At 39.9% G+C, this 17,599-nt stretch overlaps 1 protein-coding gene across 1 annotated transcript; it reads left to right on the forward strand.

Annotated features, from left to right (window-relative positions):
• Positions 1-418: 418 nt before the first annotated feature.
• On the forward strand, positions 419-2,491 carry LOC147852906 (NDR1/HIN1-like protein 13). The gene has a single exon (XM_087333513.1). It carries the CDS (start codon positions 842-844, stop codon positions 1,733-1,735), a length of 894 nt encoding a protein of 297 aa, XP_087189639.1. The 5' UTR covers positions 419-841; the 3' UTR covers positions 1,736-2,491.
• The last annotated feature ends 15,108 nt before the right edge of the window (positions 2,492-17,599 follow it).

The raw sequence follows: 17,599 nt of genomic DNA on the forward strand, positions 1-17,599 counted from the left end.
CTCAAAAACGCACAACACCACACGACACAAGAAATGGGCGGGCAAATGTCCACCCTTCTAAAAAACGCACAACACAACACAACACAAGAAATGGGCGGGCAAATGTCCACCCTTCTCAAAAACACACAACACAAGAAATGGGCGGGCAAATGTCCACCCTCTCAAAAACGACACACACAAAACACAACACAAGAAATGGGCAAGCAAATGTCCACCCTCTCAAAAACGACACACACAAAACACAACACAAGAAATGGGCGGGCAAATGTCTACCCTTCTCAAAAACGCACACGCACACGCACACGCACAAGAAAAAGAAAGGCACGAATAAATAAAAAGGAAGGAGAACGGAAAGAAAGCGCGTAAAAAAAAATAAAAATAAAACAGAGAAGAGTTTTCTGGTCCTTGGAAAGGAAGGAGTCACTGCAGAGTTTATATGAATACCACTTGTCATTCATCTCCATCTCCATCTCCATCTCCATCTCCATCCTCTGTGTAAAATTTCTAATACCATCTCTGTACTTTCTCTCCCTCCCTCCCTCCATCGCCTCGCTTCTTCCCGATCTTCCCATTCATTTCCATCTCCCCCCCCCTCCTACTACAATAAGGAAGACTGTGTACATATTTGTGTTTTGTTGTTACTACTGCATGCAATCCCTGCTTCCTTCCCAATCCTAATCTCCTCCCTCTCCACTGTATTCATCCGCCTAATTAATCTCCTGATCTACTATTCCACATTTCTGTTAAATTGTTTCAGATTTCTATTCCCTCCCCCCGATCGTGTCGCTTTGATTACCTGTCCAGACAGACAGACAGACAGACAGACAGAGAGGGTTTTGCTATGGCGGATCGTGTCCATCCAGACGTGGAAGATGCACCATCTGCGCCTCCGCTCCACGAATCCGTGTCCATCCAGATGGTCCCGGAGAAGACGATCCTCAAAGAGCAGGAGCAATCGCTCATCTCATCTCATCGAGAGTCTCCAGAGGCCAAGAAGGAACGCAACCACAAGAAGGACATAATCTACAGCACACCGCAGCCATTACCGCCAGATCATCCAAGCAACAGGAGGACCGGAAGAGAAGGGAGGAGAGGGAGGAGGAGGAGGAACCCTTGCTGTTGCTGCCTGATGTCGTTCATAGCGACGTTGCTGACCATAGCTGTGATATTAGGGCTAACGGCGGGGATACTGTGGCTGGTGCTAAAGCCGAAGGCGCCGGAGTTCGACGTGACGGACGCCAAGGTGTCGAAGCTGGTTCTGAAAGCATCATCATCAACGACAGGAGGGACGACGACGCCATCGCTGGATGCGAGCGTGATCTTCACAGTACAGGTAGGAAACCCTAACAAGAAGATAGGGATACAGTACGAGTCAGTGCAGGTGAACCTGTCATACGATGGGCAGGAGATAGGGCAAGGCTCCATCCCGGGCTTCTACCAGGGCCACGGAAATGTCACAATCCTGACTCTGGACATGGAGGGCTCGGACATCTCGCTCTCCCCGGCCATCGCCTCCTCTCTCAACTCCACTCTCTCGTCGTCCGCCTCCACCCTCTCCTTCCAGTCCCTGGCCGATGCCCGCGTCCGCGTCAAGGTCGGCTCGTGGACCTCGGGCACTTGCCGCGTCCACGTCAACTGCGACGTGGTCATCACGAGCCCCACCGCCTCCTCCCCGGCCGTCTCCCTCGTCTCCAAATCCTGCTCCTTCAAACTCAAGAGCCTTAAGCTCTTCTAGCCCCACCCCATCCCCATCCCCGCCCGTTAAGTAAATTCTTCATCCATCTCCATCCCATAATTCTTCGCCCATCTCCACTTCGGGTCAACTCCATTCGATTGGAACCATGTTTTGTTTTGCATGTATATTATATGTGTGGACATTTTGTTTTGCATGTACATATATGTGCCGACATTTTGTTTTGCATGTATATATGTGTGGACATTTTGCTCTATACGCATGTATATATATATATGTGTGGACATTTTGTTTTGCATGTATATATGTGTGCACAAAAAACTTAAATTTTAACCCCCCGGGGGGAAAGGGTGATGTACATACACTTCTTCTTCTTCTTCTTGTGCTCATATGTCACACACTCGTGCGCATGGTGGTCCATAACTCTCGAACATGCGTTCATCCCATCCGATCCCTTGCGATTGTGGACAAAAGGGGTGTGTACAAATTCTAGTAGCTGCACCATGCTCGCATCCCCCCCCCCCCCCAAGTGTAGTAGAATTTAGAATTGAGGTGGTCACTTGTGACATAAGAGTCTTACCCATTTTGGAGGTGGTTGTGAATGTTGAGAGAGTTTGGTAGATTCCATATGTATTAACATTTAGTATTATTATTAATATTACAATCTTGGAGCCCATTATAGATTGCCCTATGTCGTCATTGTCCAAATTCACAACCTATATATCATAGCTTGTAATCAACATACATACATTTTGTTACATATTACAATATGAATAAATTAATACAGACTTATTGTGATTGTGTCCACTTCTTGATGCTTTGAAGTTGTTTTAAAAGTCAAGTGGTTGTTCAATGTCCCTTTTTAACTTAATGACATTTTTCCAATAGTTGCTAACTATGATTCATGTGCATGCATGGTTCGATCCAATTTCCATCCTTCCCATATTCATTACATGCATATGTCTTACATATGTGCTATTCTTTCTTCACACTTGTTTTAACTAGTTCATGGCTTCTAATAATGCCACTAACTAACTAGTTAACGTTGAGCTATACTAGTTGTAAGCATTTAGCTTTGTAGATTTTGTGGAGCACTAACTAGTCGATGCAACAATGTTTTAGGATATGTCATGAGTTTATCCACTTTAGACATGAACATAGGCATCTCAACAAAGTGTAGATGTAAACATGTAGGTCTCAACATTTGCCATACAACATCACGGTTTGTGGATTTTGTGAAGTACAAGTCCATGCAATGTGTAGGACATGTCATGAGCTTAACCAATATTGACTTTTTCCATTTTACACACGTACATAGGATACATAATCAAACATAAACATGTCAACAATTTGTAGATGTAATCATGTAGCCCCCAACGTGTGCTATACACAGAGAATAACCATGTGTAGGGTGACATTTTCAACAATAGACATCTCAACCCATATGGTCCTCAACCTTCTATCAAGAGAGCTACATGTAAATCGACATTGAAGACGCGTAGAAATCCCTTTCGTGAAGCCCCAATCACTATTTCTATAGAAACAAAAGCCACATCCAGTGTGACTTTTGAGACTTAAGAGGCTTCCCTTTTTCACAAAAGAGATCTACTAAGTGCATAACACTTTTTGGAACCATTCAAACATGTTTGCAGTTATATTTGGCATTAAAATGATTGTTCCTATTTCTTCTCTTCATCGTATATACTTTAATATTGCACGATGGGCGCATTGTTAATTTTTTATTCCTCACACCTGTAAAAGTAAGGTAAGGCCTCGCAAGAGAGAAATTGATGAAAGTAGAGCTTCCAAGCCGTTATAGGAGACTCCGGACAAGAGAGAATGAGCCATCAATAGCTTGGTAAAAATCATTACAAAGTAGAATATGAGAAACAAACGTACAATCATTAATGATGGAAAATTGAAATCATCACATAGGTATGTCACATGTGTTCACTACAAAAATACCTACACTTATTGAAAAAGAAAGAGAAAAGAACCTTCTTTATGAATGCCACCTCTCGTGGAGAGGTCTACCTCCATACATGTTTTTAGTGATTGTCAAAACCATTTACACATATGTAGGGATTCTAGCACAAACTCAACCATTGACACAACATTGGGCATGCACTTTCCTTTGAGCACACTCACAAAACACTCATCAATCTACAACCATAAAAAATGACAAGGCATTATCAATTCTTTTTTGGTCCTATTGAGGACATTAATGTTAGTCATCAAACAATACCCTTGTGAGAATTGTCCATAAAAACCAATGCATATGTTCTAATTAATGGAAAAATTATTCTTCAAGGCCTCACATATTTTGTCATGCTTTTATTATGTGCTCAATTTTAACTTTTCATGTGATGAGGAGACTACAATGGTGGTTTGTGGTATATCAAACCAAATTTTGATAGTTAGGTTCTATGATACCATTGTTGAGAATTATTCTTATCTTGAATATAGATTTCTAAAGATGCCAAACATAAATTTTCACTCGATAATATATATTAGAAAACATCTTCTTCGAAAGGGGGGGGTTTCAAAGCTCATCAATAATTAATAGAGAAGAATTGGCCCCAAACCCTTTACATGAAGCTTTCTATTGAATTGGAATTAAAGAAAATCTAAAATCCATGTTCATCTTGACTACCTACAACAAGCAAGGGTGAATGAATTGGCCTTAGTTTCTCAATTTCTCAAAAGAAAACTTTGTCCTTCATGAGAATGACAAATTACTACTAAAGGGTGAATTGAATAGAAGAATGGTAATGAGTGAATGTCAATGATGTACATGAAAGTTTTCAGCAACCACTGCAAATCATTGTTCACTTGTTTTTGTTATTGACTTGTCCTTGAGGCATCCAACAATGTCAACATTTGAATACACTAATGTGGCCCATTCAAAAAGCGTGGTTAAGGTTTTATATGAACACACGGCACTATAAATATAACAAGGATGATGCCAAATAACTCAAAGATGATGTTGTTCCAATTGTCAATGCACTATCTCGATTTCCATCTTGCTATCCGCTATTTTCTTCTCCTATTGCGACACAACAATGTGCGTCAGGGATAAATACATAGAAGACTTCTTTTTCTCATTCTTGGTTTTTCTTCTCTCTTCCAACCTTTTCTATTTGAATTTCCTACTATTGTTCTTCTTAAAGAAAGTTTATATATGCATCTTCCTTTGTTTAACACAGTCATAGATTGATTCACGAATCACGATAATGTAACCAAAGGCAACAAAATATCCAAATTTCGTTGAATTTCTAAAGTATAATGTGATGAGTTTATTTGAAAGGGGGGGGGGGGGTCTATAGGTCATATGTTAACACCATTTCTTGAAACAATGAAACTTCTTGTGTAGGTGAACCATGTATATACTTGAATAGACTTCCAAATCACATGATTAGGAAACACTATGTCTATGTATACACCTTTTTGAAGTTATGTGGCAACATTTGATGGTCATGAATTGGTGGGTCCAAATCACTAGCCTTGGTTTATGTCCACATACCACTACATTTTTAAATAAAAAAATACCTCGTTTCCATAGGATTCAAAAACTTGAGCTTTTTTGTTTGGGAATTTGCAGTTGTGGCCGGTGAAACTCCGACCATCTGGATTTAGGATGGACTCTCAAGCTCAGGCTCTGGTTTAGCTGCTTCATGGTATTTGTTGAGAATCAAACTCAACTTCCCTAATGTGGGAACGCACCTTCAGAATACCCAATTGTGTGAACATCCCACCTCCTTGTATCATAACGAAGTGTCATAGAAGTTAAGTCCTATAACACATATTTAGGAGGTAGTTAAGTCTCCACCTCTTTCACAAGTGGTGGTGGTAGTGAGAGAACATAGAGAGAAGGCGACTACATAAGCACCTTCTCTTCTTCTTTGTATTTGTTGGTTGTTTATCCTCTTATTTTAAATACAATTTTAGTATTTTGTGTATACCTTGGCCGATCGTTGTAACAACTCACGAAACCTCTCTCGGCCAAAGAAATCACAAGTCGACCATCAAGAACACTCTATTGGGCAGCTCTCTCCCTAGTGAAAAATTGGAAAGAAACAACTTTGTATCTTGGGAATACAAGATGCACCAATACCTTGTCAGCCAAGGTTATTGGAGTTACATTGAGGGAACACAGGAAATGCAACCCAACCCAACACATGCCGACTACCCAACATGGGAGCAAGCGGCAAGACTGTGTTGTATTCTTGCATCATGCGTTCATGATCACATGCGCAGCTACATCCGAGAGGCCAACACGTCGAAGGAGGTGTGAGCAAACCTCAAAAAGATATTCGCGGCTAACACAATCACATGAAAACTTTAACTCCGTCAAGAGTTGAACAGTATCCAACAGAGGGATACGTCAATCGGCAACTACACATTGAAGATCAAGGAGTTGTGCGACTCCCTCAGGCCGATCAATGTCAACAGACCGTCTAGAGACGACTGGGCTCGCTCTATCATCACTGTTGATCGTCTCTTGAGTAGCTAATCCACTTTGTGGGTTGGTAGCCGAATTCAACTTCTGATCCATAGCCAAGAAAAATACATTTCCAAGATCATGGCTCAAGTTTTCGGCGATCATCCTTAGGCACAAGTGCGAATGCTTCGCAACCAAAACAGTCAGTTGACATTGATTGACCCGAGGGAGTCGCACAACTCCTTGATCGTCAAGGTGTAGCTACTTATTGACATATCCCTCTGTTGTATGTCATTCAACTCTTGGCAGAGTTAAAGCTTTCGTGCGGTTGTATTGGCCGTGAATATCTTTTTGAAGTTCCCCCACACCTTTTTTGGCATTTTGCCTCTCAAATATAACCAAGCATATTATCATCAATGGATGATGCAAGGGAATACATCACATGACTCGCCACTTGCTCCCAGGCTGGGTAGTTGGCATGTGCCAGGTTGGGTTGATTTTCTTGACGTCCTTCGATGTAACACCAATAGCCTTGACCAACAAGGTATTGGTGCATCTTGTATTCCCAAGATGCAAAATTTGTTTTGTCGAGTTTCTCTGTGGGAAGAGCACTTCCCATCAAAGTATTCATGTTGATCTATTTGTATGGAGCGAATTTTTCTTCTAAGACTTCTCTTGATACGAGCTATGCAAGTTGCTGCTATAGCAATCGGTCGGTTCTTCGTGAACATGGGCTTAGATACAACACACGCGGAAGAAATCAGATCAAGCTACCAAGCGCACTAATACCATGTAAAGAATCAGGTGTGATTCTGTGCAACAGAAGTTGTGTGTGATAGAGAGAGAGAGAGAGGCTCTTTATCAATAACGGAATTGAGCACAAAGACAAGCGTTGGAAAGCCCTCGAGTAGAGCTTCGCAACAAGATATAGCAAGTTGAATTTGGTGGTTTGTACGAGAAGCAGCGATAGCAATAAGGAATCTTGTGTTGTCGGCATCCACATACTCAAAACTCATTGTGGGTCTTTGATTGCTTTCAAAATCTTCAACCTCTTCAATCGGGTGAGTTTTGATTTTCTCTCTTGTTCATGGAAAATTGTTTTTATCCCAAATCGATATAATGATGGACATAAACATGAATTCCTCACAAATTGTGGGGGATATTGATATGGAAACAATCGATCCAAAAAAGAGTAATGTGATGGTAAATGTAATCGTCAAAGGGAAGACATTGGAAGCTTTAAGAGGTTTAAGGGAATTGAAGAAATTAATGAGAAAAAATTAACATATGCCGAAATAATACATGTAGATGAAGTTGACAAGGATCACTGTAATTGGGATAATTTATGGGGAATTGCCAATACCTTATTGTCGGATATTGCGGAAGAAAATGAAAATGCAGCGAAAGAATGCATTGAAGAGGATGTGCATGATGTGGAAGTGGATGCTAAGGCAGTTTTGCAATCATTTGATGTATTCTATGATCGTGCTGTTATATTATTTTTTATCGGCAAACTCCCATATGTTAATTGGATTAAACAATGGTTGAACACAATCGTGTCACCAAATTGTGTTGAAAATATATATGTGGGACCACGAGGGTTTTATGATGTGGTATTTCATTCACCGGAGCATCAAAGTGCATTGTTGGGTAAAGTTCACATGTTTTTTGATAAACGATTGGTGCATGCTATGCAATGGTCCCTTGTAGTGGAGTATCATGCTTTGTTAAAACAGGAATGTCATGTTTGGGTTAGAGTGGATTATAAGCATGCTTTTTTATGGCCACTTTTACCAGAGTTGATGAGTCAAATGGGTTAAGTGTTGGTATCTCCACATGCAAATGCTACAAATAAGTGCAGATTTTGTGTGTTATGGGATACAAGTCACAAGAGGCCAGGATGGGTGCGTATGAATGCTCCTGGTTTGAGAAGTCATTGTTTTAAACTGAAGTGGGAGACATTTGCAGGTCATTGTTTTGGATGTGGTGAATGGGGTCACTTTATGGCGGAATGCCATGGTCATTGTCCTTCAACTACAAAGGTTCCTATTGAAGGGAAAAATAAGGAAGGAGTTGGGAGAGATGTTGGTGTGTTAGATTTTGTGGATGAAGGAACATCACCTAGAGAAGGTTATAAAGAGGTCTCACTTCAAGGTTTGGGCCCTAAGAATAAGGGAATTGAATCTATGGATATGGAAAAACAGAGTTTAGTGGTTAAAGATAACGGGAAAAAACCGTTGGATAGAGCTAGTAGTGATGTTGTTGACAAAGATTGGCATGAGGTTAAGGGCAAGTCGAAAGGGAAATCAATGAATATGCAGCGTAGTAGCTTGCCCACTACTCGTGTGACTACTTGGCAAGGTAATTCAGGAACTAGGGAGAGCCCTCGAAAAGTTCCTTGGCAACGACAATCTAGTGATAAGGGATTACCCCTTCACCTTCAATTTGATTCATTGGGACGAGTTGTAAACTCATCGAATTCTCGAGGTTTTCATCAAGTGGGAGGACCTAAAAAAAAGATTTTGATAGACAACCCTAAGGATGTGGTGCATGAAAATCCATATGCAGCATTGGAGCATGCTTTGACTAGTTTCATGACATCAGTTGCTCTAAAGGAGCAAGTGCTCCCATACCATTGTTGATTGAATGAAAGTGGTAACATGGAATGTGAAAGGGGCATGTTCTCCTCATAAGATGTATATACTATGGGAAACTTTGTTAAGTAGAGAATGGGATGTAGTATGTGTAGTTGAGCATAAGTGTCATGAGTTAGCAGGATCCACAATGCATTTGCGTGGATATTCATCGTTTTATGTAGGACATCTTAATAATCATTATTCAGGTGTGGTATTAATGGTGAGGGATAAGTATTATCCTCAAGTGGTGCATAATGATCCTTATGGTCGGTTTTTGGTTCTAGAAATCACTTTTTTTGGCAAGGTTGTGTGGGTGGTTGGGATTTATGCCCCAAACCAAGTCACTCAACGTATTGCATTATGGGGTTCACTCCTTCAAACCCTATCTATTGGACATCCAAGATTACTTATGGGTGATTTTAACATGTGTGTTGATGCATTTCAATCCACGTCTGAACATTCAATCATGGATGATCCTGAGCAACTTGCTTGGGACTCATTGGCTATGGAGGTTCTGAAGTTAGATGTTTGGACATGGTTGCAAGGGAATGATCCAGGTTTTACCTTCCAATCTTCTGAACATAAACAAACATGGAGTCGGTTAGATAGAATGTATGTGATGCATGATGATTCTTTTTTACCGACATCACTTCGTATGAATGTTCTACAAGATGTTGGAACTTCAGATCACTTTCCTATTTTCTTGGAGGTGTGTAATCATGCAATTGACATGCATAAATCTTTACTTGGAAAGCCTCCACTACGCTTTAACTCTTCTCTTTTGCTTCAACCTCACTTTTATTCTCTCATGGAGCAAATTTTGGTAAATTTTTCTCAACAAGTGAATCTTGAAGGAGTTAAAGCATGGGATATCACATTACGAAACATTAACATCATTCATCGTATGTATGGAGTAACCAATGCTCAACGAAGAAGAGGTCTTATTCGACAATTCTCACAAGTTCTCTCTAGGTGTAATGCATTATTGATACATACATCATTAGATGAGGAGCTTTTGGATATTCAGAGTCAATTGCATGTTATTATTTCTCAACTGTAATGCCAAAGTTATCGTTATGCTAAGATGTGACAACTCAGGGAAGGACTCATTGATAATCAATCTCAATCTCATTTGTTTTTCCAAGCATTACATCCTACTTATGCTCGATCTAATGTGGTACATGTGAAGCAAGGGTATGAATTGATAGTGGATCCTACAACAATAATTGGCATATGTCTTCATTACTTTAAGGAGTTGATTGGTCCACAATTGTTAATGGCAGATGAGGTGAGTAGAGCACGTAATGAGTTTTATGATGTGGTTGGATGTATTGTGCATGAAGTCATTAGTCATGAATTAGATGCGGATTTCACTGAGGATGAGGTGGATGTAGTTTTAAGGCATCTTCCTAGTGGTAAGAGCCCTGGTTGGGATGGCTTGACAAATTAAGTTTTTAAGAGATATTCCAACATTTTAAAGGGACCCTTGACTTTGATGTTTCAACAGTCTTGGGATTCTGGTTGTATGCCTCAAGCTTGGAAGATTGGTCTAATTAAACTAGTTCCAAAGGTGGCATCTCCTGAGTCATTTCATCAATGGAGACCTATTTCTTTGATGGGAGGGTTGTACAAGATATTTACGAAGGTCTTGGCAAATAGATTACAAAAGTATTTGCCAAAGATGATACACCCCGCCCAATATGGTTTTATTGCAGGTAGAAATATATTGCATAATGTGTTGAATGTTCAAATGGCCATGGATTATGCTCGGAACACTCATCAAGAATTGATTATGGTGCAATTAGATTTGGAGAAAGCTTATGATAATGTTAATTGGTCTTTTGTTTCTAGTTAATGCATACAATGGGCTTTGGACCTCGTATGTCTCGCCTCATATTTTTATTAGGACAAGATGTAGTGTCTCGAGTAATGCTTAATGGGGGAGTTACATCAGATATTGACCTCACAAGATCCGTTTGTCAAGGATGCCCTCTTAGCCCATTGTTGTTTGCTATTGTTACTCATCCTTTGTTAGTGATGCTATCAAGACTTGCAATAAATGGTGACATTGTGGGTTTACACCTTCCGTCCGGAGAGCAAATAGTAGCACAAGCTTTGGCGGATGATTCTTTCATGTTTTTACAAGCCTCACGGGAGAATCTTGAGAAGGGGATGCTTGTATGGAATCAGTTTGCATTGGCTTCTGGATTACATATTAATTGGAGGAAGTCTAGTCTCATATCATGCACTGATAGGATAGCAAGGATCCGTGGTGAAGAAAGGCTCTATTTTTCGACACTTGGCTATCCATTAGGAATGAATGTTACAAATGGTCAATTGATTGAATGGATGTCTAGTAAGGTGAGGGATAAGTTCATGTATTGGACGTCACAATCTTGGCCATTTCATGTTCGCTTGAAGGTTGTACAATGTATTATGGAACCCATGATATTATATTACTTGCCATTATTGCCATGGACAAAGAAGGCTTTGAATTCTGTTTTGCAACCTCTTCGATATTTGTTGTGGAAGAAGAGGGATAAGATGGGAATCACATGGATTGCTTGGAATCATCTAGAAACCCCTAAGCGATTGGGGGGGGTTGGAATATTGAACTTATCTATGCATATGATGGCTCATAGATTTTCATTATTACAAGATATGTGTTCAAACTCACAACCATGGATATCTATTGTTCGATATTTCATTGAGAACAAGGGTTTAACACATGGGAGGACAACGATTAAGGCTTCATGGTGGCAATTACTGAATGGATGTATTTCACTTAGGATTCCGGGTTCTTCATGTGTTCAACACTTAGTTACCTCATGGCAAGAAGCACTCTTGTTATGTGTATGGAAACCATCATCTAGTAGAGAGCATTGTAACTCTTTGCAAAAAGAGTTACTTGTGTCTTCTCGGTTATTATGTTGGCCAGGAAAGGAGAGATTGCGTTCTCAATTTAATCGTTTGTTTCGTTTGGGGGTCAAAGAGGTGGGAGATATAGTTGAGGTTCCATCTCAAAGAATTTTGGAGTTTACTGAAGCACGACAATTATTATGCATTTCGCCTAATTATGGGTTTATTTGGCAACAACTACAGAATATTGCATTGATGCAAGGTCTCTTACCTCTACAAACAGGAGAACAATCGTGGATTGATTGGAGTTTAAGGGGTCAAACACCATTGTTACAAGTGACTACTAATCTTTTGTATCATTGTTCCATTGAGTCTCTTGGATGGTTACCATCTAAGGCTGAAGAAGAATGGAAAATACACAAATTTGATCATGGGTGGTGGCAGATCTTACAACATAGTTGGCATTCTAAATTGCCACTCGTTGCAAAGGTATTCATTTGGAGAGTTTTGATCGGAGGATTGCCTTTGGGATTAGCTTTAAAGCGTCGTGGACTAGCAACGGGTACCTGCTTCTTTTGCACAGTTCAGATAGAAGATAGTACTCATCGATTTATACAATGTCCAATTGCTTGTCAAATTTGGAGTTACATTTCTCAAATTTGGCAAGTTTTATCACGGAGTTATTTGACACCTAGACAATGGGTGTTTGCACAATTTACACAAGCTGACCCAAAATCAAAGATGGAGATTGTTTTCCTATTTCTGAGATATTGGGGATTGCATCATAATTGGAACCTGCGCAACGCTTTTGTATTCAATGGTAGACATGGAGTGAAAGCATATCTACGAAATTTGAAGGGAGTACTAATGTGGCAATTTTCTTTATTGGAACAAGTGGAAATTCTTTCCTCGGTGGAGTGTTCGTCTTGCCTATTGGCAATTCAACATGTTCCACTACCCATGTAGTGTAGTGTGGTTAGTGTGTGACCATACTCCATTGTCACACGTATTGTAAGTAGTGTTTTTCACACACATTTATTAATATAATTGTGTGTTTTCACCAAAGAGAGAGAGAGAGAGAGAGAGAGAGAGAGAGAGAGAGAGAGATTATATTATCGTCTTCGGAGATCAAATATGACCTATGAGACCAAAAATGGGCCAAAAATATTACATTTCACGTGATATGTGTGAAAGTGAGTAGTGACTCTCGATGTTCAAGAACTTTACCAATTAATGTTGCAATCGAGAGTGCACATTGTAGTTGTGAGAGGATTGGGCGCAGTCGAAGAGATGTGGAAAGCATGGTCGAATATTATCAAAGGCAGAGCATTGTATCAAAGTGTGATACTCATAGTTGCGAACTTGTTTAGGGCAAAGTGTGCATAGCTGACCACTCTCATCACTTGTGCCCCAACACACTGTCTCACATCGCAATGCATGTGAGCTAAGTCGCATGGAAGCAATGGTTTGAATGACAGATAACGGTATGAGCTCTAACATGTATCGATGTGTACGGTTTCCCCGTTCCGTAGAGACAGAGATAGAGAGAGCTCAAAGTATACGTAAAACAATAAAATTGTATTAACAAGGAGTAAGACTAAACAAACAGTTACAAAGAGAAGGAGAAGGTGCTTATGTAATCACCATCTCTCTATGTTCTCTCACTACAACCACCACTTGGAAAAGAGGTGGAGACTTAATTATCTACTGAATATATGTCATATGACTTAACTTCTATGACACTTAGTTTACAATACAAGGAGGTGGGATGTTTGCACGCTTGGGTATTCCTAAGGTGTGTTCCCACACTAGGAAAGTTGAGTTTGATTCTCAACACTAGGTATATAAGTAATTCAGACCCCTAACAACATCATGATCTCCGAACGACACTATATCCTCAATATGCTCTTCAAGTTTGGGATGACAAAGTGTAAGCTAGTCGCAACCCCTCTTGATCGAAATCTGAAGCTAGATGCTGACTCAAGTACAAAAGAGTGTGAGTCGACTCACTATCGACAACTAGTCGGAAGCCTAATCTACCTCACCATTACTTGACCCAACCTCGGTTATCCGGTCGACATCCTTAGCTAGTTAATGTAGATACCTCGTGAAATTCATCTGGATTGCACTAAGTGAGTACTACGGTATGTAAGGATTTTAGCAAGGATTTTCTCTTAAACCTTACTTTTGACTTTCCTAAAAAAATGATGCTCAAACGCTTCTGTGATCGATGACCATTAGATAGCCGAAGTTATGGCAAGAAACAATGTCTATCTACAAAGAGGTAGTCGGGGTCAATTTGACAATATCTAAACAGAGAGAAAGATGATAGAAGGGTCCTATGACTAGTGTTGATCTACTCGTGATCAACTAGGGAGGAAACCCATTTTCGATACTTCACATATGTGATATGAATGAAGCATGTATTTTTCCTAGAAATGAAGATATGTTTTTATCCAAAAAATAGACTATGTGACCCAACCACGTGAGCTGCATGCTCTAAATCATAGAGGTAAATATGTGGTCCTTAATATTGTCAATAGACAGCAAGCCACTTCTAGAACGCGACATTCGTGACATTATCAGATGTTCCTCTTGTGAAATACCCTCAACATGTGCCATCGAAAGAAAAGCCACATCTAGGGTGAAATTCAACACATTTCTAAAGGGGCATTCCTTTTCCACAAAAGTTATTGTTGAGATACCAAGCTTAACTAGATTTAGTTAATTAGTTAACAAAACGTAACTTAGTAGTTACCTAGATAGAATCTAGTTCGTGTGTTGACCTTAAAGCCTTAAATAGGATTTTGTACTTGAGTGGGATACATTGTAGATCCTTCACTCCCATGTTCATTTGATATAGAACTTACACCTTTGTACCTATAAAGAAGAAAAAGAAGAGAAGACACTAATCAACATGAACATATTATTCATCTTGGGAGTACAAGATGAACCTGAATACCTAGTCAGCCAAGGGTATTGGAGTTACATCAACGGCACACTCGAAACCAAACCCGACATCACTAATGTTGAGCGGCAAGCTCAACTGGAGCCGGATCGGCTGAATAAGCCTAAGCCGGCAAGCGAGACGGATCGGTAAGCTATGAGCAACCGAGCCGGCAAGCAACAGAGCCGGTGAGCTGGGGAGCCGGTGAGCCGGATCCAATCACTAAACGGAAGCCTAGTATTAGTGTAGACTACTAGGCAATTATAGTCAACACGTTCGCGTTCACAAGTGGAAGGATCGCGCATAAATGGAAGGATAAGGGAAATTTTAGGGGTTTTTCAATGATTTTACAAAACACATTGATACCAGTATCATACATGTTCAAACATACTATGAAAAAGGTTAAAAATCCACTATTTTCGTGATTTAGAAGTAACTAAAAAAAGACGAATTTCAAAAAGATACATTCTCAATTTATATCACAAACTTCACAACCAATGTTATTTTATAAGAAACAATTTTTTAGAAATCATAAGAATTCAAAACACATGATTTTATATTACTCGATTTGTTACAAGCGGAATGTAGTTACACTTAATAGCCAAATATACATTCATGATCACTCCTTTACGGAGAATCACTACTATAACTAATATACAATGACGATTCCTCCTCATCATCCTCGGATGTACCAATCAGTGCATTATCTTCGTCATAAACCAAATGGTTTGACTCTAGATTATATGTAGCAGATCTCGTTTGCCTTTGACTCGAGCCACCTTGTAGACCTGGTAATTTTTCTTTTATTATATCTATTGTTGACTTCCTTAATCGTCCGGCTTTTGTAAGTGTGAAGTCGTACACGATGATATCCACATCAGAGATATCAAGGGTCGAGGTGTTACGAATGTTTCACTTCCTCTTCCTACCTCCCCTTCTTGTTTGGCATTCAATCATCTCCAATGTATACTTACCTGTAAAAGCATTTGCACTTCTAGTGTTGTACCAATGAACATTTATAGACTTGATCGTGTTTTCTATTTCATGCATTAGCACTTCTAGAATTTTACCAACCCAAAATTGGTGGCCATGTGAGTTCTCATCAGCCGGCGTTGCAATCAACATCCCCGCGGTGAGCTCTTGCAAATTTCTTTGCCATCTAGCTTCGGCTGCTTTGGTCATCCTTGGTCCCACATAAATGTCTCTTTGTTGTGGATGGACCAAGCTGTCATTAATCGCATTTACTAGTTGCTCCGGACTTCTATTTACGCGATCATGTTGCAACGACCATGTGAATGGCGTTTCCAAATTCCAATTATCAACAGATACACAATTGTCTATAATTTCTTTCTGATCACTATAAAATACATCCCACCATGACGTGTCTTGTTGTGCGGCATATTTCTTGGCGGCCTCAATATGCTTTCTTTTTTCTTCTAAGGCTTGGAGCCATGACCGTTTTTGTTCTGATACCAAGTCGCTCTACAACTGTCCTTTCTTCTCAATTGGCATTTGCTTAGCTCCATGGACAATTGTACTCGGCATACAAAGTAATAACTGGCAACCACCTTCAGGTTCCCATGTTGTAGAAGATGAATATTGTTTGGCATACAAAAGTGTAGAACCACTTATTCCATTTTTCTTTATCAAAAAAATGTGATTGAAACTTATATTGTTTAACTGAGCAAGCACTTTAACATTCCCACCACCCCCATCTAATATATATCTCTTAAAGTCATATACCTCCTTCAAGTGTAACACTTTTGGGCGTGGTGTATAAGCATCACAAATGACATCAAATAGTTTAGGTAAAGTGAAAGCATCATGCCGAGACAACTGTCTGGAGAATGTGCTAAACATCTGATCTATATGGTCATGTGTGTGGCCAACCAAAAGGAAATTGACTTTCACTTTCCTAAACAATTCTAGGTTGACCAACATACTTAGATAGCCAAATACAATTGAATTTTTGTTCTCTCTAGCAATATTGTCCAATTGAATGTATAGAACAGGGGGGAAAGGTTGTCCCCAAGACATCAAAACTCGGTGAATCACTGTAACTGTTAGGTTAGGGTCATTGTGAACATTGGGGTAAGTAATGAAGACGTGAGGTCGAACAGACCTATTATAAGCCAAGCATCCCACCAAGTGCATTTGAACAAGGCACTCATCATTGACATCTTTGGGGAGCCTCCGCATATGCAGCAAGCATGTCTTCTTCTGGTCCATGCCATCTATCATTAAGCACATGTATTGTTCGGGCCTCTTCAAACACTTCTCTCTATGATGCATCGCCTTCCTTCGTTCTAAGGATTGTGCCTCACGATGCTCTTGTAGTAACTTCTTACTCGTATCCTTTTCCATTGATGTCTTTGCACCTTTAGCCAAACTTTTAAGATTTGCACAAATGGAGCAATACCCCATACGTACTTTACGAGGAATAATAACATTTGAAAACCGAGCTCTCCATAATCTTGTGAATGGGCTATATGTGATCGACTTATTACGTGAGCCCAGCATATCAGATCGATAGACATCATAAACTTCCCGACGTGTATAATTATCAGAAAGATGCATCCTACCTATAGTGGGCATTACTTCACAATTTAACTGAAAGTAAGTTTTCATCCAGCCAATAGCTAGTCTTCCAATTGCACCTTTCATACTTGGAACCTCTTTACAATTGAGCATCTGATCCCCGCTAAGTAGACGTTGTTGTACTCTATGTAGCCGCATGTTACTAACACATAACACAATTTTGAATGCAACTCTACATATCTGTTGCGCATGGAAGATATAATACTCGAATGATACTTTGATCCCCGTACATTTGTCAGATACTAGTTGCATATGTGACCCGAGGTAAGTGTCTTGCTCATCACCGGTCATCGAAAAATAGTATCGCCTTAATTCTCGCAACTTTGATTTTCCAATCATAGACATACAACCACAGGCACAACATATTTTGTTGACATCAAATCCAATCTGTTTATCTGATGTCACCAAGCTAAATCTAGCTAGAC

This window comes from Azolla caroliniana, unplaced genomic scaffold (genome assembly GCF_043228905.1).
Source record: "Azolla caroliniana isolate FFs.n. ecotype wild unplaced genomic scaffold, voAzoCaro1.0.p SCAF_17, whole genome shotgun sequence".
Lineage (NCBI taxonomy): Eukaryota > Viridiplantae > Streptophyta > Polypodiopsida > Salviniales > Salviniaceae > Azolla > Azolla caroliniana.

Bases quoted from the DNA above. Each gene is read 5' to 3' on its own strand.
- LOC147852906 (XM_087333513.1), top strand. From the start codon at position 842: ATGGCGGATCGTGTCCATCCAGACGTGGAAGATGCACCATCTGCGCCT.